The sequence below is a fragment of the Pseudonaja textilis genome, chromosome 2 (genome assembly GCF_049901715.1).
Source record: "Pseudonaja textilis isolate UNSWEBS1 chromosome 2, rPseTex1.2, whole genome shotgun sequence".
Taxonomy (NCBI): Eukaryota; Metazoa; Chordata; class Lepidosauria; order Squamata; family Elapidae; genus Pseudonaja; species Pseudonaja textilis.
The window spans coordinates 128,235,292-128,260,446 of NC_141991.1; the positions used below are offsets into that span (position 1 = coordinate 128,235,292).

At 39.5% G+C, this 25,155-nt stretch overlaps 2 protein-coding genes, 1 long non-coding RNA gene and 2 other non-coding genes across 10 annotated transcripts; 4 read left to right on the forward strand and 1 right to left on the reverse strand.

The window, feature by feature from the left end:
• Nucleotides 1-1,250: 1,250 nt before the first annotated feature.
• LOC148127073 (uncharacterized) lies at nucleotides 1,251-4,317 on the reverse strand. 3 transcript variants are annotated; one of them, XR_015741901.1, is made up of 2 exons: nucleotides 4,239-4,317; nucleotides 1,251-2,253 (listed from the first exon to the last, which is right to left on the reverse strand). It is a non-coding gene; the product is annotated as an uncharacterized LOC148127073 (long non-coding RNA). The 3 variants fall into 3 exon arrangements; XR_015741902.1 differs by having other exon boundaries at nucleotides 1,251-3,369; nucleotides 4,239-4,288; XR_015741903.1 differs by lacking the exon at nucleotides 4,239-4,317 and adding an exon at nucleotides 3,487-3,957 and having other exon boundaries at nucleotides 1,251-3,369.
• Nucleotides 3,571-10,846, forward strand: ATG101 (autophagy related 101). 4 transcript variants are annotated; one of them, XM_087925208.1, is made up of 4 exons: nucleotides 3,613-3,662; nucleotides 4,579-4,635; nucleotides 5,909-6,168; nucleotides 9,677-10,846. In XM_087925208.1, the coding sequence occupies exons 3-4, from the start codon at nucleotides 5,917-5,919 to the stop codon at nucleotides 10,079-10,081; spliced, it is 657 nt and encodes a 218-aa protein (XP_087781334.1). In that variant the 5' UTR covers nucleotides 3,613-3,662; nucleotides 4,579-4,635; nucleotides 5,909-5,916; the 3' UTR covers nucleotides 10,082-10,846. The 4 variants fall into 4 exon arrangements, with proteins under 4 accessions (XP_026573241.1, XP_087781334.1, XP_026573240.2 ...); XM_026717456.2 differs by lacking the exon at nucleotides 4,579-4,635 and having other exon boundaries at nucleotides 3,571-3,662; XM_026717455.2 differs by lacking the exon at nucleotides 3,613-3,662 and having other exon boundaries at nucleotides 4,344-4,635.
• Nucleotides 10,847-12,832: 1,986 nt separating this feature from the next.
• ATP5F1B (ATP synthase F1 subunit beta) lies at nucleotides 12,833-19,217 on the forward strand. Its single transcript, XM_026717433.2, has 10 exons — nucleotides 12,833-12,981; nucleotides 14,659-14,841; nucleotides 15,386-15,560; nucleotides 16,033-16,154; nucleotides 16,411-16,595; nucleotides 17,063-17,221; nucleotides 17,363-17,485; nucleotides 17,715-17,927; nucleotides 18,164-18,365; nucleotides 18,988-19,217. Exons 1-10 carry the CDS (start codon nucleotides 12,849-12,851, stop codon nucleotides 19,083-19,085), a joined length of 1,593 nt encoding a protein of 530 aa, XP_026573218.1. The 5' UTR covers nucleotides 12,833-12,848; the 3' UTR covers nucleotides 19,086-19,217.
• Nucleotides 14,884-14,955, forward strand: LOC113447354 (small nucleolar RNA SNORD59). Its single transcript, XR_003375607.1, has one exon. It is a non-coding gene; the product is annotated as a small nucleolar RNA SNORD59 (small nucleolar RNA).
• Nucleotides 16,274-16,346, forward strand: LOC113447353 (small nucleolar RNA SNORD59). The gene has a single exon (XR_003375606.1). It is a non-coding gene; the product is annotated as a small nucleolar RNA SNORD59 (small nucleolar RNA).
• Nucleotides 19,218-25,155: the final 5,938 nt, after the last annotated feature.

Genomic DNA, 25,155 nt, shown 5'->3' on the forward strand with positions numbered 1-25,155 from the left:
TTAAATTCTGCAACGCACAGAGACCTACACACAAACACAAATAAAGCTTGTTGTTGGGGTGCCACATTTTTAAGAAGTGGCACTTTATTAGGAGGTCTCTGAGTCTCCTGGAAGGAACCTAAAATGTACTGGACATATGTGTTAGCTTTAAAATAGGGACATAGATTGAGTGGGGGGGGATATAATCTCTTAAGAATTTGCCCATCAAACTCCTTACTTGTTGGAGTGAAAGAAAGCTTTCTGTTCAACCTGCTACTCAAAAATTCATGCTTGAGTGTTGCAAATGAACCAGATGTTTAGATAATTGGAAAAGAAACATTGGTACTTCTCAATATGTCAGTTAAAACTGTTGTGGTACTATCTTAAAGACTTGGCATCTCAGCATATCAAGGATTGATATCTATGGGTTAACTTGTCAAATGGGAATTGCCCACACAAATATACAACTGGGCACTTACTAATTTATTGCAAACTCCGGAGGAAATGACTAAAAGATCTCTGAACTGACCAGAACATCAAAGTGCTTAACAAAAGGTTGATAAAACCCTCATGCTTATATTGCTAGTAAAAACTGAGGATTGCAAATGATGCTTTTGTAAATCAAGCAGCACCTGATTTCAGGCAACATTTCTTTTAACAATCCTAACTGTCCAAACTTGGATCCTAGGAATTGCACAGAATAACTTATTTTGCTTTTGAATAAAGAAAAAAAGAAAGATGTGAACAAGGCACCAGTATTTTCTGTTTCCAAGCATTTGTCTATGTAAATTTCTGTATGTATTTGTCAAGGCAAGTAGGCAATATGCAGATTATTTTCTCAAATTATATGCTGTGTGTGTGTACTGTATATAAAATGTTAATTTGGAAATGTTTTGAGCTGAAGAGAAAATTAAAAGCAATGTGGCTGTAGCCTATGAAACTGAATCTCCCAACTGGAAGCAGGCTGTGGCCATGCCATGTATCCAGCCATTTATATTCCCCTTGTGTATGTTGAATGCATAATAGAAATTAGAAAATTTCTTGTTTGCTATTTGCCATTTACTCTTCATTGTTTGAAATCTTGATTTTGTTGGTCAGAATTATCTGATTTCCTAACTGCATGGGAGGACCTGCACATGCCCCACTGGGCTGGGTTTTTGGGGTCCTGGGTGAAAAAGTGAGTGCTGTTCTACCTAACCTGGGATTCTATCTATTCTTCTTTTCTTTGGTTGTTGAATACATTAAGAAAACAATGAGTAAAAACATGTTGCTATTGAACTGAATAAAATTAATCAATGTTACACTAAATATTTTTGTGGTCCTTCGGAAAGTGTGAGTTCCTTGATCTGTTAAGATTGCTGTCACTCCAGAACAGCTTCATCGGTGAGCAAGCAGAACGATGAGATTTATTGCTCATATCTGTCTTCATGATCCATGTTTCCCTGTAGCTCAGGCTTCTTCTGAATTTAAAAGGGGAGAGCGGAAAGATAGAAACCAAAGTAGCATTACAATTACAAGCATGGAAAGATTCCTCTCAACCTTTGAGGAGTTTTTTAAAAATCTGAGGAAAAACTTACTGTTATTATTAAACAAGACAGTCTGCACAATTCTGGGATTAACTCAAATTGTTAAATTTAGTTGTCACTTAGATCGGTAATATACCGAATATACAATGAGCTATGCCAAGATGTAGCATGTTTTTAGTTTAGCATATAACATATACCCAACTACCGGTAAACATGATTTATTTTATTCAGTAAACCATATCTAAATAAGCAATGTTGTATGAGACCAGCCACTTTTCCTCAGCTTGAAGTAGAATGAAAAGAATCATACACACTGCTTGCACATTTTGGAGAAAGGGTAGCCTAAAACAGAAATAATACGAAAGACACTATATAGAAGTTCCTAATGCCTTTTTTCAGCATTTCCATAGCAATTCAGACAAATAGAAATGACGTAACCCTATGACTAATCAAATTTTCATAAATGTCAGAAACAAGTAAGCTACATTTATAGCTATCAGCAGGAGAGACAATTTTAAAATCTGTTTGCCATCATGAGTCATTTACCTTTTCAATATATGTTCCATAAAAGAAGCAATTAGAAATACCATCAGTACAACAGTTCCATTCTCTAATTGCCTAAGGGAGAAAAAAAAGTCTTATATTGCAGTAAGGCATACGAAGGGGAGCTTCAAGCATTGGGAGGCACTTTGGATCAGCCATTAGAAGGCGGGGAGAGAGGGAAGAATCCAAAATCTCCTGAGCAAAACTGAAAAATAAAAGCTGAATCGGCTATCACTTTTAGTGGTTCATTTCCACTCAGATTCAGAGTAAGTATCCTTTTATTGTAGTCCCCAATAATTTTTGTTTTAGGCACCCTTTTAGATTGTGGAATTGAACCTTTATATATGCATGTTCTTGGGGAAAAAGACATGTGCATATAAAAGCACATTTCAAGTCTTTGATAGTCTTTTTAATTATTCTAATTATTTTGTAAATAGAGCAACCCTTGCAGGCTGAAAGGGATTATATTTCTACAAATACATTAAAATTTATGCAAATAAAATTGTGAGAACCAGACATGAAGTTTTGTAAAGAACTGAACAAAATTATTTTGCCAACAAAAAAAATAAGACACCTTACTATACAGTTTTTATTATCAAAAAGGAAAGAAACATAAAAAACACGACTACAGTACAAAGGCACCCTATTTGTAATCAGTTGGTTTAGCTTCTAGATTTTGTATTTATACACTGACCACTTGTAAATAATGTTTATCGTTCTCTTTTATCTTGTATTTATACAGGTAGTCCTCGACTGACAACAATAGAGCCCAACATTTCTGTTGCTAAGTGAAACATTTGTTAAGTGTATTTTGCCCCATTTTATGCCTTTTCTTGCCAGTTAAGTGAATCACTGCAGTTATTAAGGTAGTAACATGGTGATTAAGTGAATCGGGCTTCCCCATTGACTTTTACTTGTCAGGTAGCAAAAGGTGATCACATGACCCCTGAAACAGTGCAACCTGGTTAAGTGGTTAGTAGACAGGGAGTGCATCGTCCCTGTCACTGTATTTTTGTTCTTTTAATTCTTGTTCTTGTTTTTGTTTGACAAATTCTAATAAATAAATAACATGAGTCAGTTGCCAAGCATCCAAATTTTGATCATGGGGATTCCACAACGGTCGTGTGAAAAGCGGTCATAAGTCACTTTTTTCAGTGCCATAGTAATTCTGAACGGCCACTAAATGAACTGTTGCCAAATCGAGGACTAATGGTATTGCACGCCGCTCAGTCATACTTCTTGAGTTGGGAGACCTTGTAAAACTTGACATGAATGAAGTTGGAATCAAGAGAGACACGAAAGAAAATATCGCAAAGCATTGCTGCAAAAGAAGAAACGGGAGAAGGGTAAGCGCACAGCAAGACACAGGGATCGATATAACCGGTCAACTGCCGTTCCTATTCAAAAACACCAGATTAACCACCGAGCGAGCCTTCACCCTCGCACAGATCGTCACTCCACCGACTATGGGATCGCTGCTTCCTCTGTTCTTCCGCTTTTTGCCCGCCTCTTCCGGTACGCTGCGCGTGAATGACGCATTATGCCCTGCGCAGGAGGCAAGAAGGCGCATGCGCATTTGCACCCGCGGCCTACATAGTTCCGATTAAATTACCGGTAGGTATATAGTACTCAAATGTTGTTGATGTAACGAGGAGCGTAAAACTATGCCAAATCAGCTGTTGGCTCTGCAGTAATAAAAATGAAGGTGTAAGTCTCGGAGGCCACTCCTTGTTCCGAGAAAATAATTTAATTTGCCGTGTATTGGCAATACTAGAGTCCTGTTAATAAACAATGCCTTCTCAATTGTCCGTTTGAACCATCAGCTTAAAAGGTGTGGGGGGGAAAAAAATCCAAATCTTTTGCCAGTCGGTCCAGGGAGATTGGACTAAAAGGGACGACCGGGCTTTATTATTGTAGAAAAAATACGCAGATGCAGCTTCCCCCCCCCCCGCCCTTTCCCTGCTTCTCCGCCAATTAAAAACAAACAAACGATATTCTGGGGCTTTTCTGGATGGGAAAGGGAAAACTGCATCTTCTTACGCAATCTCTCAGGGCGTGAAAGAAAAACGAATAACAAACTCCCCCAAGCCTCTCGTTTTTTTCAAACCAATGAAATAAATACCAACAAAACTAAAAAAAAAGCTTAGCTTTAACTAGCTAGTTAAAAAAGCCATCACCAAGCTTTCAAACCTTCGCTGCATAGCGCCCTAACCATGGAATCTCCAATTCGGGGGGCGGGGCGGCAGCAAAGGGCGAAACTGGTCCTCTGAAACCCGGAAGTTTGACCCTTCTAGATTGCGTCTGTGGTTTGCTTTCTTGGACCGTACCAAGAGCGGCAGGGGGGAAAGGCTACCTGCAATTGCTATTTTAAAAAGCCTGGGAAAGAGTTAAAAGCCTCTATGCCAATGAAATTCAGGCGTTTCTCCCAGCGGGCGGGACGGCGGGCAGAAGCGACCTTGGCCAAGAAGACTACTTCGGGGCTCGCCCTTGAGGATGATTTTTCAAATCCCTCTCTCCCATGTTGTCTTAGTTGGGCCGATCCGAAGATTAAGTTGCTTGTGTAGGGAAGCACCCGGATCTGGGACAGGTGAGTTGCCAGCTGTTATTCCCACCGGGCACCCCCCACTCCTATCTCCCAGGAGGCGCGAGCCCTTGTCCGATCGGTTACCTTAGTTACCGAGGGCCTCCTCCCCACCCCCACCCCCACCCAGGAAAGTGTAAGGAGTATTTTGGTCACAGCACTACGGAACTCACAAGAGGTTTACCACCACCACCACCCATCCTTATGGCTGTGACCTGCGTTAGGAACCAAAAAAAATGTTGTTTTCCTGGTGGGGTTCAAAAGCCAGCGCGGTGTATTGGTGAAAAGTCTGGAATATATGGGTTTAAAGGTCCCAGCCAATCAGGTCATTCGGAAATAATTCACCAAAAAAAGTGACCTTGTTGTAGGTGGGTACCTGAGGACGAAAGAATGTCCTTACTTTTATTGTTGGGTCCATGGGTGGTCTTACTTGCAATTTTTTTCAAGTTACAGTGCTGCTTGGGTTGAGGACTACAGTATAATCCCCAAGGTGCTTTTTCAAAAGGCAACTGGACATTTTTTTAATCCTTGAAAACATTTCTATTTTCATCCAAGAAGCAGCTTCTTCAGTTCTTGGATGAGAATCGAAATGTTTTTAAAGAAAACAAAGAGTCTAGTTGCCTTTTGAAAAATCATCTTTGGGACAACCATGACCTGGATGACTGAGAATCTCCACAGATGTTGAGGACTTGAATCTTTCAAAATTATTGGGAAATAATGGGATTCTTTTTTGTTTGGTAATCAAGTTCAACCTCTTGCACTTGATGACACAAGATACTGGGTTGTTACCATTTGAGGCTCTCTTGCTGATTTTGTTTCCAAAGAATTAATATTGGTTGAAAAGTTAACTGTTAAATCGGTCTGAGGAATAAATCTAACTTACCTTTCTAGCATTATTGTTTTGGACTGTCTCACTTTTCATAATTTTTAATTTGTAAAACTTCTATGAAATTTAAAACTGATTTTGATTTGGCTTAGAGTGCGTCTTCATAATTTATTCAGTTTCAGCATTTTTATTAGAACTTTGTAGTTCCAGAAAACAGAGGGACAATTTGGAGCAGATCTGAAGCCACTGGAGTTTAAGACAGCCATTTAGTTTGCAACTCAGAACAATTGTAAAGTCCTCAAAATGGCCCATTTCATGCTGTTCTTTAGAACAGTTTGGAACCAGATATTTTCCACCTGCTCATATCTACCGGTATCTTCGATAGATGCTACAGTTTTCCACTATGCTCATGTAGCTTTTTTTCCAGAGTGCTTGCTTATTTTTCCTTTGTAGAAGTCACAATGAACTGCCGTTCAGAGGTACTGGAAATATCAGTTGAAGGTCGCCAGATTGAAGAAGCTATGTTGGCACTTTTACACACCATATTACTTCATCGCAGCACAGGGAAATTCCATTACAAGAAAGAAGGAACCTATTCGATTGGGACAGTTGGCACACAAGATGTTGATTGTGACTTCATTGATTTCACCTATGTCAGGGTTTCTTCTGAGGAACTTGATCGTGCACTGAGAAAGGCAGTTGGGGAATTCAAGGTAAAAGTTAAGTGTGTTTATTTCAGAATGACATGTGTTTCCCTGTTTCTTGTTCAGAATCATCCTTTGGCTCAAAATAAAGATGCCAGATAGTTAGCAAGGCTGTTTCCAGGATTAATTCAAGATTTTGGCTTTATTTTACAGAGCCCAAATCAGATTGGGATTGGAATATATCTGGAATTAATGTCCAAAAATTCTGTTTTCTTTGCTGAATCTGTTTACTATTTCTTGAGCAATAAGTGTTCCTAAAAGAGGGGATCTTCACATGCAGATTACAGAACAATTTAGGAAAGTATTGTTGATTCCATCACTACATAGGAAGCTGTGAAAGCAATATTATTTCTATATTATTTAAATATTTGTTCTTTTTGTAATGATTTAAATTATTTCATTTAAATTGCTGCACCAGTTCATATTAAAATAAATCTCAAGGTGGTTTACAATTAAAATTATAATTAGTGAAATACAATCAGTTTACAAATTTTAAAACTTTCATTGAAATAAAAAAATGCAAAATTAGCAGGATACTGTTAATGATGCATAGAAAAAGACTGGAATTAAAAATTTTGATCATAGCATAGGAACAGTCTTTGTTTGGCACTAAAAGGACAATAATGCTAAGCCACATATTTAATCCTTTTGAGAATGTAAGTTCATACAAAACTGTTGGAATTCTGCTAATCAGGAGAGGTAAACTATCCACGAACAGCATCTGAAGTGATCTTCAGTTTGTTGGGCCTTATTCAGTCCATTACTGCATCCAAGCACTGATTCAGCAGTTCGTGTCCCGTATGGACCCTATGAAAAAAGCAAGGTAGAGGTTAATATCAGTATACTGCTAAGATTTTACTCCCTATCTCTGAATGAACTCATTCAGTAATTCTATGTACAAATTGAACAAGGTGGATAAAATTACACCTTACAGAACTAAGAAGCATAAACATCATGAAGAAGACTATCTAGGTATGAGCTAACCCACTCAAACCACTTTTATAGTGGACAACCTCTCCAAAAGAATATCGTTGTGGTGGTATCAAACGAAAGATCCAAAAGAATCAACAGGATTGCACTCTTCTTGTCTCTTTCCCAGCAAAAATCATCCAACATGATGACTGAAGTAGTTTCAGGGCCAAAACTAAATCTACATTCTTACTGAAAAGGAAATAGATTTCATCCAATAATGTCCGGATGTGATTAATCACCATATGTTCAATCCCCTTGGTCAGGAGAGGGATATTGGCCTATAAATGTTTACATTTTTTCAGTAGTCATCCCACTGCAGCCTCCTTTAATAAAGCTAGGACCACTCCGTATAGCAAATATTTTTTGATTCTAGAAGATACTCCACATCTACTACATATACTAAGTCCTGAGAAGCAAAGATCAAACAACATGGTTAGCCAAATATAATCAATCAAGCACCTTGTCTTAAGAACTGAAACTCATTCCAAAAAATCTTGGTCCTTGGACAAATAGTAGAGTCTGTCATGCTTAGACTGATTTTGACCTTGAAGTACCTAACTGACATGCCCAACTATCAATTTTTTTCTATACTGGAAATTCATATATGAGCCAGACCTCTGAACACCTTGCATCACTCAAAAAAGTTCCACTGGTGCTGAGGGTACACAACAGAAGAAGAAGAAATCCTCCAACATTGTCACAGTATAGGCTTGAGAATGATTTCTTACTAGCATCCAATCAGATTCAAGATGAATTTTCTTCTGTGTTTTAGTCTTCCTCCAGCTGTCTGCTTTGCCCTCAGCTGGGATGTGTACCAAGGGGCTGAATGGGCTTTACATTGGGAAGAAGAGATTGAACAGCAATTGTCCCAACTGCTGTCATCATCGCTATAGCCAAATATTTGAAAGGGGTCATGAAAAAATGCTTCAGATCCTTCTGGAAGCCATTGGAATCTATCATCTTCTGAGAGGATAGAGTTCTTCACCCCTGCAGTGAAAAATAGTCTCTGCAAGCTTCATTTTCAATAGAAAATAATCTATGACAAAAGAACAGATATAAACATAGCCCCCTTTTCAAACCACCATCCGCTTGCCCACTAGGAAAAAAGAATCCAGAGTGGGACTTTCTATTTGTGTTGGAGCAGTAACAAGTTAAGACAGACTCATCATTATCAAGAGAGTTATGACATTTTGAGTGGCTATTGTAAGGCAATCCCAGTTTAAATACTGGGAACCAATATTCTAGAAGTCCCACACATCAAATCTGACACATCTCGGGGAGCATCCCAATCAGCAGAATGAGCAGTATCAACAGAAACTCCCATTTGAAATGTACAATACCAAATGCAAATATTTTAGATTGCCATTTGAATAGACTGAGGGGGAGAACTTTAAAGAGAGAGAGAGTTTTATTTAAAGAACTTTAAATTTATATGCATTAATACCACGATTTCAATATTGTGTTAGGAGTATCATTACTGAAGAATGTGCATATTGGTAAGGTTCTGTGGATGTTATCATTTATAGCTTTCCACTGCAAAAAAACATTATGGTCAATAATCATTTTATACATGGCCACTGTTATAAGGCAATTATTCTTGGCTATATCTTTTATGTTACATTGTTAAACAATCTTTTCTTCCTCTTCTGCTGCCATGGAAGTAAATATACTGCAGAGCATGCATCCGATGAAATTCTTGGTTCATGTAAAAAGGTTATACCATAATAAATATGTTATCTTTAAAGTGGCGGCACAAAATACTTTATACTGCTACAGGCTAAATGACTATCGTTCAAGAAAGTGTTATATTTCTATCTTTTTTTCAGTAAATTAGAACTGGTAATTGCTTCTTTTCCTTCCCTAGATAACAATTTGAGTTGCCACATCTGTATCTATATAAAAGCTGTAATTCATTGCAGTTGCAAGTCACGTGACTGCACCTGATTTTTTTAAAAAAAACAATAACTTTTTTTTTTGTGGTGGTCATTAAGTAGCTGTTATGTGCATTTTTTGTTGCAGACCAGAAGTAAATGCTGGAAACTGGCAAAAAATGTTGCAAAATGTCATGTGATTGCAGGATGCTGCAAACAACCATAAAGACCAGCTGGTTGCCAAGTGCCCAAAATGCAATAATATGACTGTTATAACTTCAAAAATAGGTTAGAAGTAAGTCTGGAGAAGTCCGTTGTAATTTCAAAAGGTTGTTAAATGACCAGTTGTAAAGCGAGGACTACCTCTATTAGGAATAGGTGTTGAGAAAATAGTCTATGTTTGAAACTATACTTGTGTTAAGACCTACTTCCTACTATATTAAGGAGTCTTCTTCAGATCTTTTTATTAGAGGGTAGCATAGAAAACAAAATTGTCTTTGTTTCATTAGTGAGACTTCAGTTTTATAATATCTTCTCTACAGAAAAAGAAACCATCCTTGAGGATGGCATAACTTTGTTCCAAGTAAATATGCGTAAGACTTTATTATAAATATACTGAAAATATAAAGTTATTCCAGTGAAACATGGAATGCTGCTTTTTTTCCCCTCCCTAGGACGCCTTGCGAAACACAGGCAGTGATGGGATGGGTCAAATTTCCCTGGAGTTTTATCAGAAGAAGAAATCACGATGGCCTTTCTCAGATGAGTGCATCCCTTGGGAAGTTTGGACGGTCAAGGTAAATGTAGTGAGTCTGGCTAATGAGCAGGAACGGCAGATATGTCGTGAAAAGGTGGGTGAAAAACTTTGTGAAAAGATTATCAACATTGTAGAAGTGATGAACCGACATGAATACCTGCCCAAGATGCCTACCCAGTCAGAGGTGGATAACGTCTTTGATACAGGGCTGAGGGATGTCCAGCCCTACTTATACAAGATTTCTTACCAGATCACTGACTCACTTGGGACCTCTGTCACCACCACTATGCGTCGCCTCATCAAGGATACCCTGGCGCTCTGATGTTCAGGATATCATGGACCAGACATTTTTGAAAAGCAACACAAGCAATGGTTTTCTGCTCTCATCTCACCCCAGAGCACCACATTCATTATTCTTGGAAATTTTTGGATTCTCGACGTCCATACATCCTATTCTCATTCACTAACTGTTACAGGTCAAGGCTAGAATTAGCTTGTCCACCAGGTCACCAGATCCCAACTTCTTTCAGTTGCAATAGAGAATAGAAACCAACAGTCATCTTCAGTATCCTTTTCTGTTAAACAAAATTCCACAGTATGTCTATGGGAAAAGATGGCATGCATGCTTCATAAGTATTTTAGCACCTAATATGCATAATACCAGCATTTGCACTATCAATGAGCTGTAACCTAGAGTGTAAAATAGATGCCCTGGTTTCTTGATTTTGAGATCAACAAGGCAGCCAAGGCTGAGGTTACTTTTCTTGGCAAAAAGTGTGCCTTCCTTACCTGGTTACTTAATTGTTAGTTCATCTCTGGTTTTGGAATAATTAAATCTGTTAACAAGACATTTTTGCTTCTAGGTGCATGACTTCAGGGTGGGAGTGTGTAAAGGTTTCAAGCCTTCCTCCTTTTTTTGTGAGTGAAAATTACAAAAAAGGACCCATTCTCTACCATACCTATTTTTCAGTAGAGTTTGAAATCTGTAGCCTGTATTTCTAGAAAAACACTTCATGTTTTGTATATATTTTACCAGTGTAATATTATATGTATAAAATAATCCAAGAATAAAAAGAAAATTCCTGTCTTTTGTGTCACAACTTTGAACTAAGCAGCTTTGAACCTATACTTAAAGAGATCTAAATCATTCCAAGTTATTTAACTTGGTTGATGAAATCATTGAAATCAGTTTAAATCTTGATTTCAGTGTTGAATTCAGTTATGCTTCTAGATTTGTTTTTTTTGAGTTTAATTTGGCAGACGTGAAGCTCAGAAATGCCACTTAAATTCACATGATGAATTTGAGCTATTCTCTGTCCTCAGGCTAGATTTCTTATCAAGACTGTATAAAACCAGATATATATCTGAGATTTCTGATAATTAGGAAGAATGTCAAGATTTATTTTCCACTAAAAACTTGGCTTGTGAATATATTGGTAGATATTGTAATCCAAATAACATGTACTTAGGTTATAATGAGGCGAGCTGTTAACAAGCCCTTGCTTATCCCGGTATATACATTGTAGAAGCATGTTTCTCATATGCACAAAATGCATTAATAGTACTGAGATTAAATATTAATCACTGAGTTTAGGAAATTATATTTACCTTTCTGGACAACATGTGACAGGCATGGCTGAAATATGCCTTGGAAAATTAAACCCCCTACTCAGATTTATCCCTAGTCCATTGAAAATGGTTCTAATGAGATATTAGAGAGCCACTTTGGAGTACTGGTTAAGACATCAGGCTGGAAAAACAGACAACCTGAGCTCTAGTCCCACTTTAGGCAGCTGGTTGACCTTGAATAAAGTGACTTTCCCTCAACCCTAAGGAGGCAATGGCAAACCATTCTGAAAAATCTTCCCAAGAAAACTTCAGAGATTTGTCCAGGCAGAATCAAATAGGATGGAACAGAAGGGGAAGGGGGAAAAAAGTGAATCACTACCTTACCCTGTAAATGGGCAAATGATAATACAAGAGACCCTTATAGTTTTGCAAAGCTACTAATTGGTATAAGGAATATTCCTCAAATTATTATGGAAGGCCAAATATCGCCTTCAATGTGGAAAAGAAAGCAAGGATGCACTGGTTTGTCCTGTAGTTTTGAGTTTGGTTTGTCCTTTAAATTGATTCCGAAATGCAGGTGTTAGGTATGTGTTTTGCTAGTGTTAACATGAGCCCCCAATCTTTAAAATGCAAGAAATCCTGGTACTGTAATTTTAGGGGAAAGTGTTGAACTATATGCCCCATCTTAAACAACTAGCTTGCTTCTTCTAAATAGAGATTGTAGTTGTTCATTATCAAATTTACACATATGTGTTCAGAAGCCTGCCTGTGTGTTATGTACCCAATTCTCTGGAGAGTTAATATTCTTACATCACAATCCTTTGTACAGTTATACTGGAAACTTAATGACCTAATTTAACTTTGATCAGAACCATATTTTATATCATTAGTTCAGTGGGTTGAAATATGGTTAACTCTGCACAAGGTAACTTTTCAGTTAAATGTAAATTTAATCCGAATAATTCTTAATGCACTCTACGTTTTTAAATGTCTTCCTAGCCGCCAGTCGGACACCCCATAATCTCTATGACCTACCAAACCGCCGAAGCTTTCAATTTACACAAGGACAAACCTAGGGCATTCAGCCTTCAGTCTAGAAAAGAGCGCTACCTCTTCCACATTTCTATTCATTGGCAGAAGTTCCTTTAGAGGCGTGGCTTTCAACATCAGTCCAATGAATAAAGCAGGATTTCTTTGAAGCGCGTCGATGCCATCCAATCCAAGAGGCCCTTATGCGAAGCGCGTTGCTCACGCCCAGGAAGCTCGCATTTTCGCATTGGGAGAGCTCAGCATGTGCCCCAATAGCTCCGCCCTTTGAAGCCTTGAGCGAAGCAGAGGGAGTTTTAAGTCTTTTCCAATCAGCAAGTCTTCAAGCGCGTGAGTGACAGGAGGTTACCCAATTAGACTTTAAGAAAGGCAAACCCGTTGACCAATCCTGATCCAGAATTTGTAAAGCGAGCCCTGTAGGAGCCGATCTAGGTTGGCGGTAGGGCTGCTCTTCCACTTCGCCGGTGGCAGCCATGTTGGGGCTCGCGACTCGCCGCTGCGCTTCTTCGGCCTCTTTTTTGCTGAGGGGGGCGCGGGGCGTTTCGAGTCCCCTCCAGGACCTGCTGCAGCTTCGGGGCGGGGCGGTTGCCGCTGCCGCCGAGGCCCGTAAGTGCAAAGCACCAGAGGGAGCTCGAGGGCGGGGTCACCTTGCGGCCTAGTGCTGGGGTGAAGGAGACCGGCTTTCGGGAGGGTTCCGGTTCGAGAAAAAGGCATCTGCACCGAGGGTGCTGCTCGGCCCGGGTGGGAGGCTGGCCTTCATCCTGCCAACGTCCGTCTCCGGCGCCGCGCTCGAAGAAGTGGGGTGGGGAGGAGAAGCAAGAGTTGTCGCTTGCCCGCCTGCATCTTGCCTTGTTTCTGCTGGATTCTCGCCGCTCATCGAGCCAGGCGTTTGGCCTGGGAGGGAATCCAGGACACGGGGTTTTGATTCGGCGTCTATAAACGGGACGGCGTGTTGCCCTTCCTTTGCAGAAAGGCAGATGCCGAACCCAGGGTCGTTGCTTACGTGTCAGCGACCGCACGGATGGGGGAGGGGGGCCTTGCGCCACCATAATCTCGGGTTTTGCCCACCCCGTTAGATAACGGGGGAAACGATGGTTTCTGGCCTTCTCTGCACGGCCGGGGAAAGCAGCTCGAGGCGGCTTTTCTTAGCGGGGGTGAGCTCTGGCGATCCATCCCCGCTTCCGTATAAGACGGCTGGGGACGATGAAGGCCGCATCCCCGCCGCCACCGCCGCATCGGAAGCGAGCGAGCGAGCAAGGAAGACGGCCGGGGGACTACCGGAGCTTGATTGGCTCCTTTGCTGAGGACAAAGATGGCCGTCCTTCGGCAGTTTGAGGACCTGAGCTGGGAAGCGTTGCGGAGCTCTTTTTCAGATCCTGGGACGCCGTTTGTCGTCCTCCTCCTCTGTGGGTGCAGTGGCGAAGGGGGAAAGAGAGAGAGGCACAGCAGATTGGGCCAAGCAAGATAAATCCGGCATTTCCAGTGCTTCTCTGAGATTTAGGCACGAACCTTCCTCCGTGAATGCTGCACGTCGAGATCATTTGAAATTGCGCTGACAGGATTTAGGAAGGTTTTGCAATAAATAATAATGCTTGATCGATCTACTGCGTGGTGGCTGGGGGCAGAAAAATGAATTTTCCACAATGCTGCGTTCGTGGCATCACGATCATTGGTTTGGGGTATTACAATCCAGGCTTTGTGAGGAAGAAATGATTTCATCCGTAATTTGATGGTAGCCGGTGAGGGAGCTATTCAGGCACTTGCATTTTGAATTTTTCAGAGCTTATTATTGGCCTGTGAGAATTCCACTTGTGATAAGGAAAGGTTTCCTTCAAGGGAGTGATACGATTATTGATCTCTCCTGGATGACCACTGCAAAAGCCTGGCTTTCTATAGCTCATACAGCTGTCTCATAAAAGTTATTAAGTTTTTTCTTTAAAACTTGGTGCTAATGTATTGTTAGAATAAAATCCCTTTGAAACATTATGAAAACACAGAGAGTCCTTCTCCAGAGTTTTCTATTTGACCCCTCCCCCCCACAAAAAAAAATCTGACTGGCTTTGAGTGATTTTATATAATTGGCAGAATTATTTATAAAATGTATGCTGCCTAACTCGAACAACTCTGGAAATGAAATTACAAACAAAAGCCCTTTGAAGTTATCTTGGAAGGAGGAGAATCTGGATCTTACATCTTTTTCAGGAAGTGGGGGTGTTTATAAGTTGTGAAGTTGTATAATTAAGCATCTAATTTGCCTGCTGATGGTTGTATTTTCTTTTGTAGGCCGGAACTATGCTGCACAAACAACTCCTGCAGCTAAAGCTGGAGCTGCCACTGGACATATTGTGGCAGTCATTGGTGCTGTGGTTGATGTCCAGTTCGATGAGGCCCTGCCACCAATCCTCAATGCCCTTGAGGTGCAAGGCAGAGATACACGCTTGGTGCTAGAAGTGGCTCAGCATTTAGGTAACTGTCATTGATCAACCTGACATTCATTCTGTTATCGCTCCTTGTGATGATCAATACAAATGACTTTCGTTCTTCTGAACATAATGAAGTCATATTTATGATCTGAAAAGGAAGTCTTTTAATCAGAAAGCTTTTGGATCTGAGGCCAAGTAGGCTAGAATTATTGATTGGTATTACGGACCAGTCTAAGTTTTTATGAGCCTCCTGTTATGTTTCAAGGCTCAGTATGTTCCCGAGCTCTCAGATAAAAGAATACGTGAAATTTTACATGTCTAATTGGGCATTTAATACCAGTTATTTTTTTAGCCAAAGTTATTTCTGTTAAAATGTTTTTTGACTGCATGAACTTTGTATTTTGTGTAACTCTAGAGCTAGTATTACCTACATAATAAAACAACCTTCTACCAACTTTCCTATAAATTGTCTAGATTATTTATTTTTACCCGTTGGTAAAAAAAAAACTTCAAATTACAGAGTACATTTCTGTTGTTCAAGCATTCTTTTAGGGTAAAGGCATCTTCTACTATTTCTCCTATTGCAGGTGAGAATACTGTTCGTACCATTGCTATGGATGGTACCGAAGGTTTGGTGAGAGGCCAAAAGGTTTTGGATTCTGGAGCACCAATCAGAATTCCCGTAGGACCTGAGACCCTTGGCAGAATCATGAATGTGATTGGAGAGCCAATTGATGAAAGAGGTCCAATAAAGACCAAACAGTAAGCACCAAGTTGGAGGAAGACAGCGAGGCAACCATCATTCATTATTTCGATGGCCTCATTTACCTGGTGTTCCTCCCCACTAGGAAACTACATTTCAACCACAAAATTCCATCAGTGAAATGGAGAAGGAGAGACATGTGTACCCACTAATTTCCATGCTACTTCCTAAATGTTTGAAGGGGCAAGAAAGCTTAATTTTGCACATATGTGGCATCTGAATTATCTAGCTATCTGGGAAAACTTGTTTTAGATGCGTCCTAGTGGATGGTTCTGTGAAAATGTTGTCTTAGTATATAGTTGCAGTTGACAAAAATATTCCATACTAAGGATCATTAGAAAAGAAAAAATAAACATGCCAACATTAATATGAGATATGATACTGAAATATATGTCTACATTCAGGGAACTGTATAGTTTTGGTCATCTTGGAAAAAGATATAGTTAACATGTGACCAATCCCTTCTTTCAGGTTTTCTGCTATTCATGCCGAAGCACCTGAGTTTGTGGAAATGAGTGTTGAACAGGAAATCCTTGTGACTGGCATTAAAGTTGTAGACCTTCTTGCCCCATATGCAAAGGGTGGTAAAATTGGTAAGTTAAGTGAGGTAGAAGGGTGACCAGTTGTGTTTCTGCAGTTTCCTGGGAATAGCACGGACTTTAAATCATTAGCAGTCTCAGTGTTTTACGTACAACTGATGTTGGCTGTCTTTCCTTCACTGATGAGCAAAACTCAATGACTTTCGTTCTTCTGAGATTGCTGAAGCAATTCATCTTCTGAGAAGGAAAATGGGAAATTGCAGAGGAGCTTGTAATCGTTCTTTGGTACTGAAGGAGCTTTTTTCTTCAGGTCTGTTCGGTGGTGCTGGTGTAGGCAAAACTGTATTGATCATGGAACTGATCAACAATGTTGCCAAAGCTCATGGTGGCTACTCAGTATTTGCTGGTGTTGGAGAAAGAACCCGTGAAGGGAATGATTTGTACCATGAAATGATAGAGTCTGGTGTCATCAACTTGAAGGATACCACATCCAAGGTGAGCAAATGAGTCGGGCTTTAGCTGTGGCCCTAAAACTCCAAAAGTGCAATATGGGTTGGCTTAATCTGCTTGCTTACACCAGAAATTGGCCATTATTCTTGAGGGGATGCAGTTTTGAATTTCCAGTGTTGATCTTGGGTCATGTGTTGACAATTCTAAAGAAAGTTCCAAGGACTGAAGGGATTTGTAGTACACCTGGAATATTTTGAATAAAATTTGAAGTGTACATAAATTAGACAGTCGTTTTATGAAGGAATTACATAGGGTGGAAGAAGTATATTAGAGGTAAATCCACATTAAGTTTCAGAAAGACACATTAGAGTTGGTAGGATAATAAATCAGCTAGGATATTCCTATGTATGTATTATACCAATTTATTGCTATGGAGCAGGAAATTTTTAGCCACGCTAATGAAATGAGACAATTAACATTGTTTTATTTTAAGTTTCTTTGCTCTCCTGTAGGTTGCTCTCGTTTATGGGCAGATGAATGAGCCACCTGGTGCTCGTGCCAGAGTTGCTTTGACAGGCTTGACTGTTGCTGAATATTTCAGAGACCAGGAGGGTCAAGATGTACTGCTCTTCATTGATAACATCTTCCGTTTCACACAGGCTGGATCTGAAGTAAGCTTTAAACCACCCAGGAGAACAGTTTAATGATATTAAGATTGGGATCTTCCCAAATTGTGGGCAGGGCCTGACACTTTCTGTATTGTAAAAGAAGCAACCTTGGCAACTGCAGAAGATTTTTATCTTCTCTTCCAGGTATCTGCCTTGCTGGGTAGAATCCCCTCGGCTGTGGGTTACCAACCTACTTTGGCTACTGATATGGGTACCATGCAGGAGAGGATCACAACAACGAGAAAAGGGTCTATCACCTCTGTGCAGGTGATTTATTACAAATGTTTTTCCAATTATATTGTCTACCAATTCAAGGTGTACTATGTTATTGTCTCATTTCTGGAAGGCAATTCTATTTTCATCTCCATCATTCCCTATGGGATTTGATGGAATTGCTCCCCTGCTGTATAAATAGCTACACAAAAGTGCCAATGGTTAGCATTAAAACTGTCTATACACCTGGACTGTTAATGTAGTAAATCTTCTTTCTCCTAAGGCCATCTATGTACCAGCTGATGACTTGACAGATCCAGCTCCTGCAACCACATTTGCCCACTTGGATGCTACCACTGTGCTGTCTCGTGCCATTTCGGAGCTGGGCATTTACCCAGCTGTAGATCCTTTGGACTCTACTTCACGTATCATGGATCCTAATATTGTGGGACAAGAGCATTATGATGTGGCCCGAGGGGTACAAAAGATCTTGCAGGTGAATGGGTGTCTGTGAAAACCATGGAATACTAACTTACAAATTAGTGAATGCTTTTTGTATTCTTTTGAATTGTGTATGTAGAATATCAACACATTTTATAGGAAGTGTGACTCTGATACTGCAAACCAGCAAAGATGCTTGGAAGAGGCAGAATGTAGAGGGGGTGGCATGTGGCTTGATCCACTCTATGGGTGCTCTTGGTGTCTCAACTCACCTGCAGGTTTCCTCTCTAGGACTACAAGTCCCTCCAAGACATTATCGCTATTTTGGGTATGGATGAATTATCTGAAGAGGATAAACTGACAGTGGCACGTGCCCGTAAGATCCAGAAATTTTTGTCCCAGCCCTTCCAGGTAGCTGAGGTTTTTACTGGCCATGCAGGCAAGCTGGTGCCTCTGAAAGAAACAATCAAAGGATTCCAACAGATTCTGACAGGTATGTATGGCAGCTGGAACTGAAACCCCTTGAAACCGATGGCCATCTTGTTGCATTTTTTCTCATTGATAATTTTCCCTGTTCTAGTTATAAGGTGCCTACTGCATTACAAAACAAAAGTGTGTTCTAGATGTAATGTAGCATTTTTCCAAGTAATTGTCTAGTGGTTACTGTCACCATTTTTCCATTCAAATATATGTCCTCTTAATAGCCTTCTGTAGTGAAACTACAAATACAGGTAGTCGTCAGTTAACCCCTCGTTCAGTGACAGTTTGAAATTATGACAGTGCTGAACAAGTACTTACAGCAATAGCCCTTAGACTTATATACCACTTAATAGTGCTTTAGAGCCTTCTCTAAGTGGTTTACAGAGTCAGTGTATTGCCACCAACAATTTTGAGTCCTCATTTTACCCACCTCGGAAGGATGGAAGACGAGTCAACCTTGAGCCCGGTGAGATTTGAACTGCCAAATTGCCAAGGCTATCTGTACAGTTAAACCATAGTGCTTGGTTACTATTTGTTATTTAGATGATGATAGAATGGGCAAAAGAGGCATATAGTTGTGATCTGTTTCTTCTTACCAGTTTTACTGATTCCAATTTTTGACTTTGTCTCTGCAGGAGAATATGACCACCTCCCAGAACAGGCTTTCTATATGGTGGGGCCCATTGAGGAAGCCGTGGCCAAGGCTGATAAGTTAGCTGAAGAATACTCATGAGTTTACCTTTTAGGCAAATCTTGTATGCCTTCAAATGTTCAGTGGTTCACTTTGTCCCACCTCGCAATTCTTGAAACTCTTGGAAATTTCTTGAAAATATTTAAGTTTCCAATAAACCATCTGGTGCGATTATAGAAGTAGTTAATGGTACTGTTGTAGCAGGAAGAGAAGCTATAACTTTGAAGCAGACCAAATTATTTGATTCTGGTTTCACTGACCAAGAGTAAGGCATTCTCGCTGACCATATTGGAAAGCAATGTTGTGGTGTTCCAATGTGGTGATTGCCCAGAATATTCCACAAAGAGAATTGATGTGAACTAGATTGATGCAGAAAATCCTTCTAATACTGTAATGTTCATTAAGTGCTGGCACTTACTGATTCCTTCCTCTTCTTCATTTGCCAAATAAGGCAAATTAGTAAATTAATATGCTGGCCTACAGCCAGCCATTCATGCAGGCTCAAGATTCCTTGGACAACAGTCCAGAAATGCATCTGAAAATTCTAGATAGTGTGCATTTTAAATTTTGATTTCCCAGAAAAGGCATGTTTGCTATGAATTCCAAAACTCTTGTTCAGTTTTTTGTAGGTAGCTTCACCCAGGGTTGGTCAAATAAGTACCATGTTCTGTAATGCAATTGAATGGATACAACATTTGAAGGTTGGAATGGAAAGATTTTGGCTGCATAAGTCTTTGAAAAGACTATTGAAAGAATGCTCAGATGTTGCTAAAACAGAATCTAAAGACACTCAAAAGCCCTCTTTGTTTCCACAACTTTGTACCAAGCCACAACACTGCCTATTTGGTTTTGGTTTAATGAATTGTGTGATTCCCAGTTCAATAATATATATGTAAGGTGAACAAAACTACATAAACCTAAAAAGAAAGATCCCACTGATACCTGATGCAACAAGATGTTTAAAAGAGATAGTATCCACTTCACTTTTTCAATCTTGAGTTAGCTTTGGTTTTTAAGTACTTAAGCAACTTCCTCCTGAATCTCTTTTAACTGACTCCCACACTACACATAGAAATTTGTTTCTCTTTCCCTTGCCTCTCACGGCCATTGAGGTTGCCTTTTGGAAGGGAGGCAACCTTGATGTGGTTGCTATGCATAAATAATTTGTCATCAGAAACTCATTTTAAAGGTGTCACGCCTTGATGCTCCAAGAAAGAATAGAAATCGATAAGTTGCTGTAAAATGAAAGTAATTGGGATTAATCGGCTAAGGCTCAAGGGATCGGTAATTGCTCTAGTATCAATTTCTCAAGCTTATTGCTCTGTTTATGTCTGGCAGTGTTGGGTTACAGAATCTCCTGATACCTTTTCAAAAACAAGTCAATTTGCAATGAAGAGACATTCTAAAGCAAGTAGGATGTCCATTAGGAAAATACTTTTTTAAAGAGGGTCCTTTTATGGCTGAGAAGTCTTATCAAACGTAGATTGTGTCCTGCAAAATTGAAACTTGATAGTTATGTGCTATTACGTGCTGCAATTACAATTGCCAAAAGATCCATGGTAAAAGTTATAAACATTGAGAGCAGTTACAACAAAATCACACCCTTCATATAGATGAGAGATTTTTAGTAAACCTTGTGTGTTTTGGTGCTGGGCAATAGTGAATCCTATCTTGGATTTGATGTATTCTGTACCTGATTAGTATTGGTTAAGCTGCTCAAACCATGCGATGTGTGAACCATGGGAGATAATTCTGTTCAAGTGAAGTAAAATTGTCCATTTCTTTCGGTTTAGGATTTTAATCCTGGAATTAATCTTAAAACATGCATACTTGCTATAGGAGTGCCTTTTCAATTTTTTTTAACAAGTTATCCTACAATGCAGAATTGCCCTGTATTTAATTAAATGCCACGTATGGGATTTATACCTGGCCTTACATTTTGTAATTTACCTTTTTTTAGAAAACTATAATATTTAGAATATGATTTTATTTTTGATACCTTCTTGACATGATGTGATTTCCCATTTTGCCTCTTAATTTTATTAGTTTACCAAAATACAAAAAAATGAAAATAATGGGCAAGTAAGAAAAAAAGAAAAACATTGAGTTCTAACTCTTTAGTGCAGTAAAATAAGATGTACATAGTAATATACAGTATATTAACCGTTTCTATAACAAACCTACCAGGAAAACCCTATTTCATTTTTTTTCTACCTCAAGCATGAAGTCCAGAAGAAGTTTCCAAATGGAAACAAAGCTAGCTATATTTAATTAAAGCAGGCAATTTATCTACCTCTGCTAACTCCCATCTGTTTTTGCAATCAGTAGAATTAAAGTATATTTCCATTTTCTTGTATAGAACGTGCTTGCGGCTTTCAGTATATACAGTGGTACCTTGGTACTCAACTGCTTTGTAACTCATCTATGCATTTTGATGCAAAAATATCATCCTGGTACTCATTGTTTGATATTCAGTGCACAAGCTAGAACTTATTGGTATCAGCTGCCTTGTGACTAACTACATGATTCCTTAGGGAAAATTTTGTTTGGTACTCATCGGTTTTGGTACTCGTACCTCCCAGAACCAATTAATGATGAATACCAAGATACCACTATATAACATCAAAGTTCCAATTTTTTTTTCAAGTTCTTTGTTCATTAAGTCTAAGAGACAAATTTGATTTTACCTTTATTATTCATTTTGAGTCTCATGTATTAAGATGTGAATCCTACTCCAATGTTTTGTTTTTTTTTGCTTTGTCACAAGTCCACCAGAAATGGTAAAAGATTCCTTTTCATTTACATTTCCAGCATGCCTTTGAAATACCATTAAATACCATTTAAAATACCATTTGGTACATCTTATATAAAATTTTTCTTTTAAATTATAATTTAATGTAAGTTTTAAAACTTTCGCCCTCATATTTTCCCATTGTTCAAACATATCCAAAATTCTTTGCCCGTTGGATCATACAATGCTTCATGTACTCATTCTTCAATTTCAATAAGAGTTTATAAACCTTGGTAATATGTTCATCATTACCACACAGTAATTTCCAATTATTTTTTTTAAGTCAAATCCATATCTTTTTATCTACTTTTCAATTGTAAATAGGCAAACCAATGGCAGACACATACTTCTGATTCCAACTCTTCTTTAGGTTTGGGGGTAACGTTCACCTTAATTGAAAATAGGTCCATTAGTCTGACCTTGCCATCCTTTTCTAGAAAAAGCTTTCTGTTGTGACACCTTATTTTATTCCAAAACCTTAGAATGGCATATCTAACAAAGTGGTTGTTGAAATCATTTATTTTAACCTTGTCCTACCACAAGTAAGCATGCCATCCAAATCAATCTGCGTGGCCCTCTAAATTAAGTAACTTATTTTTGAGAGGCAGATTCTTTAAGCCAGCCAAACAGCAAGCATCAAAATACTCTATTTCAAATCTAGTAAACCCAAACCTCTTTGGTATCTTGCAATGATTTTTCCCCCTGCTGTGCAAACCTATCCATTTGCCATCTTTTCAAATATTTTTGATGCCATGTGACATGATATCCTATTGTTTCATGCAGCACACCTTTGCATCTTAACTCCAACAGTAGCTAATTTCCTGACTAGGATCAGCTGGATGGGACAGGTTATCTGCAATTGACTTCGATAATTTAACTGCTATATGGGTCTATCAATCCTTTGGAACCATCCTTTTCCTATGAAACTCACACCCAATAGGATTCTACTTGGCACTACTGGCATAGCAGATCAAACCACATTACTCTTGCAATTTTACATACTCCAGCAGCAGAATTTGCTTGTACACATTGCAATGGGAAGATCCAGTTTCTTTCAGTACATTCTAGCCTCTTTGCATCTCTTTTGTCCTACCTTACAGCCAAAAGAACCTAAATAAGAAAGGCTTTGCAAGATGCCAAATAATCACTCTAGGAGAGCCGTTTGGCTAGAATAATCATAAAGACAGGTGGCAGGCACCGTATTTTTTTTTTACACCATATCAACATGTTAATCTGTTGCACATTGCGTGGCCTGGACCATAAGAACATCAACTACAGTACAACCTTCTAGTGAGGATGTCAAAGTAGTGATGTAAGCAGAAGTATATTCCTGGTAGTTGTCATTGAATGTGGGATATAACAGGAAAAGGGAATCCTGTGCAAATGTTGCTGAAGTATAATTTGACATACCTCACTATGGACCATGATGCTAGGGCTTCTGGGAACTGCAGTTCTGACTTTTGAACTCTCATCTCTACCCCTGGAATAATGATTCAGGTCAACTCGCTGACCTGGGCCGAGTTAGAAAGCCAAATGGGATTAATATTGATTAATTCGATTAATATTTGGATAGGTAATTTCAGAATTGTAGGTTTAAGAGATGGCCTGGAAAAGATAATAAACCAGTAAGTACTACAATTCTGTTGAGAAAACATCGATATGTCCGTGAACGTAACCAGGAGAGGAACGCAAAGGAGACTTGATCAATAAGAAAGTGAGCCATGAAGAGGAGCAATCCCTGAGTGGCTGCCAAAAGAAAAACTGGTAGAAAGGCCATTGAGTTTGGAACCAACCCAATTGCATTAGGCTACAATCTGCTTTGTTTAAGCTGTGTTGCAACACCTCAGCTTGCATGGCTAGCAGATAGGTTGTGTTGTCCTGAGCTTCAGCAATTGGGTGAATGGAGTAAACCACAACTGAGTCAACTCATACATCATTGCCTCTTACCTTTAGAAAAGAAGAATAAATGAGAATGGCCTTCCCATTGGAAGTGTGGGGTCATGAAAGACTGGGATGTGTGGAGATAGTTTACTGTGTCCTGACATCCTGATGGATTTGTAAAAAAAAAAAAATCACACACAAACACATACATTTCACCAGTCACTGTAGAGCAGAGCAAAAGGTCATCTGCATATGATGCTTGGCATTTAATTTGTACGTTCTTCTAGTAAAAAAAAAATAAAGAGGGGGGGAGATGCAACAGAGCAATTGCTGAAAGAAAACATTTAGCCAAGATGCTGAGTTTCTTGAATGCAAGGCAAGTGAGGGAAATGGAGACAGGAAAAGTCCAAGCAATTCACTGGAGCAGAATGCCACTTCCCTGCCTTTGCTTATGCATATGGGATGGTCTTCCTGGTGACCTCAGGAGAGGGAAAATAGAGCTGGATCTTGGAGGAAGGATACAAGCTTTCTGCTAAGTGCCAGGACTGGATGTAAATTCACCCAGGAGTTCAAGAGGAGAACTGAATGCAAGCTGCTCCCTTATCTTGCCAAGTTCCTCTTTCTGGAATCACCGCCCCTTGCTTTGTGAGTCTGAAGAATGACATATGCACACTAGGATATCTGACGAGTGTTCCCCCTGGTTGGCCTTTATATATAAATGATGGCGCGCATTGTTTGAGGTACACCACATTGAATACCATCACTGTCATGGGGTTGGGGGGGGGTGACCCCCTCCCTCCATCAACTTCATTGAGAAAAATTGTTGACATCGCTTCCAAACCCAGAGAGCGCCACCCTCTGCCTTCAGGCTACACGGAGCCTACACTAAGGCTCAAAGATAAGTCTCACCCACGGCTGGCACATTGCTTCTTGCCTTTGGTTTGGCATGGTTCACCAGCAGGGTATTTACAGCATTTCAATGCAGCTTGCTTGGCAGCATCCCTATTTCCACTGATAAAACAGGGTTAAGCATCATTTTTTGTGATCCTTGGATTACAGGATTGTGCACTGAAAGCGTCAGTAAATTTAAAACAAAAAACAAACAATAAAAAGTAACAAACATGCAGAACCTTATACATACAAGACTTCTACAATCTCAGGTATAAAAACCATTTACTTCCTGGCAATGCCAGCATGGATGTCCAGCAGGGAACTGCCTCAAATCCCATTTTGCTATCCCTCCCTTTCTTTGATTTCCCCATCATTCCCCCAGCTCCCCTTCCTGCTCTCTCCCCCTTTCCAAATTTTCCTTCCCTTCTCCTAAAACAAGAAGTAACTACTCAGATTCTGAACATTGCACCATATGTACAATAATGTCCTGATCCATATGACCTCACTCTGACTTTGGTCCCATACAGTCCTATAGAGAGCGCCCTCTGA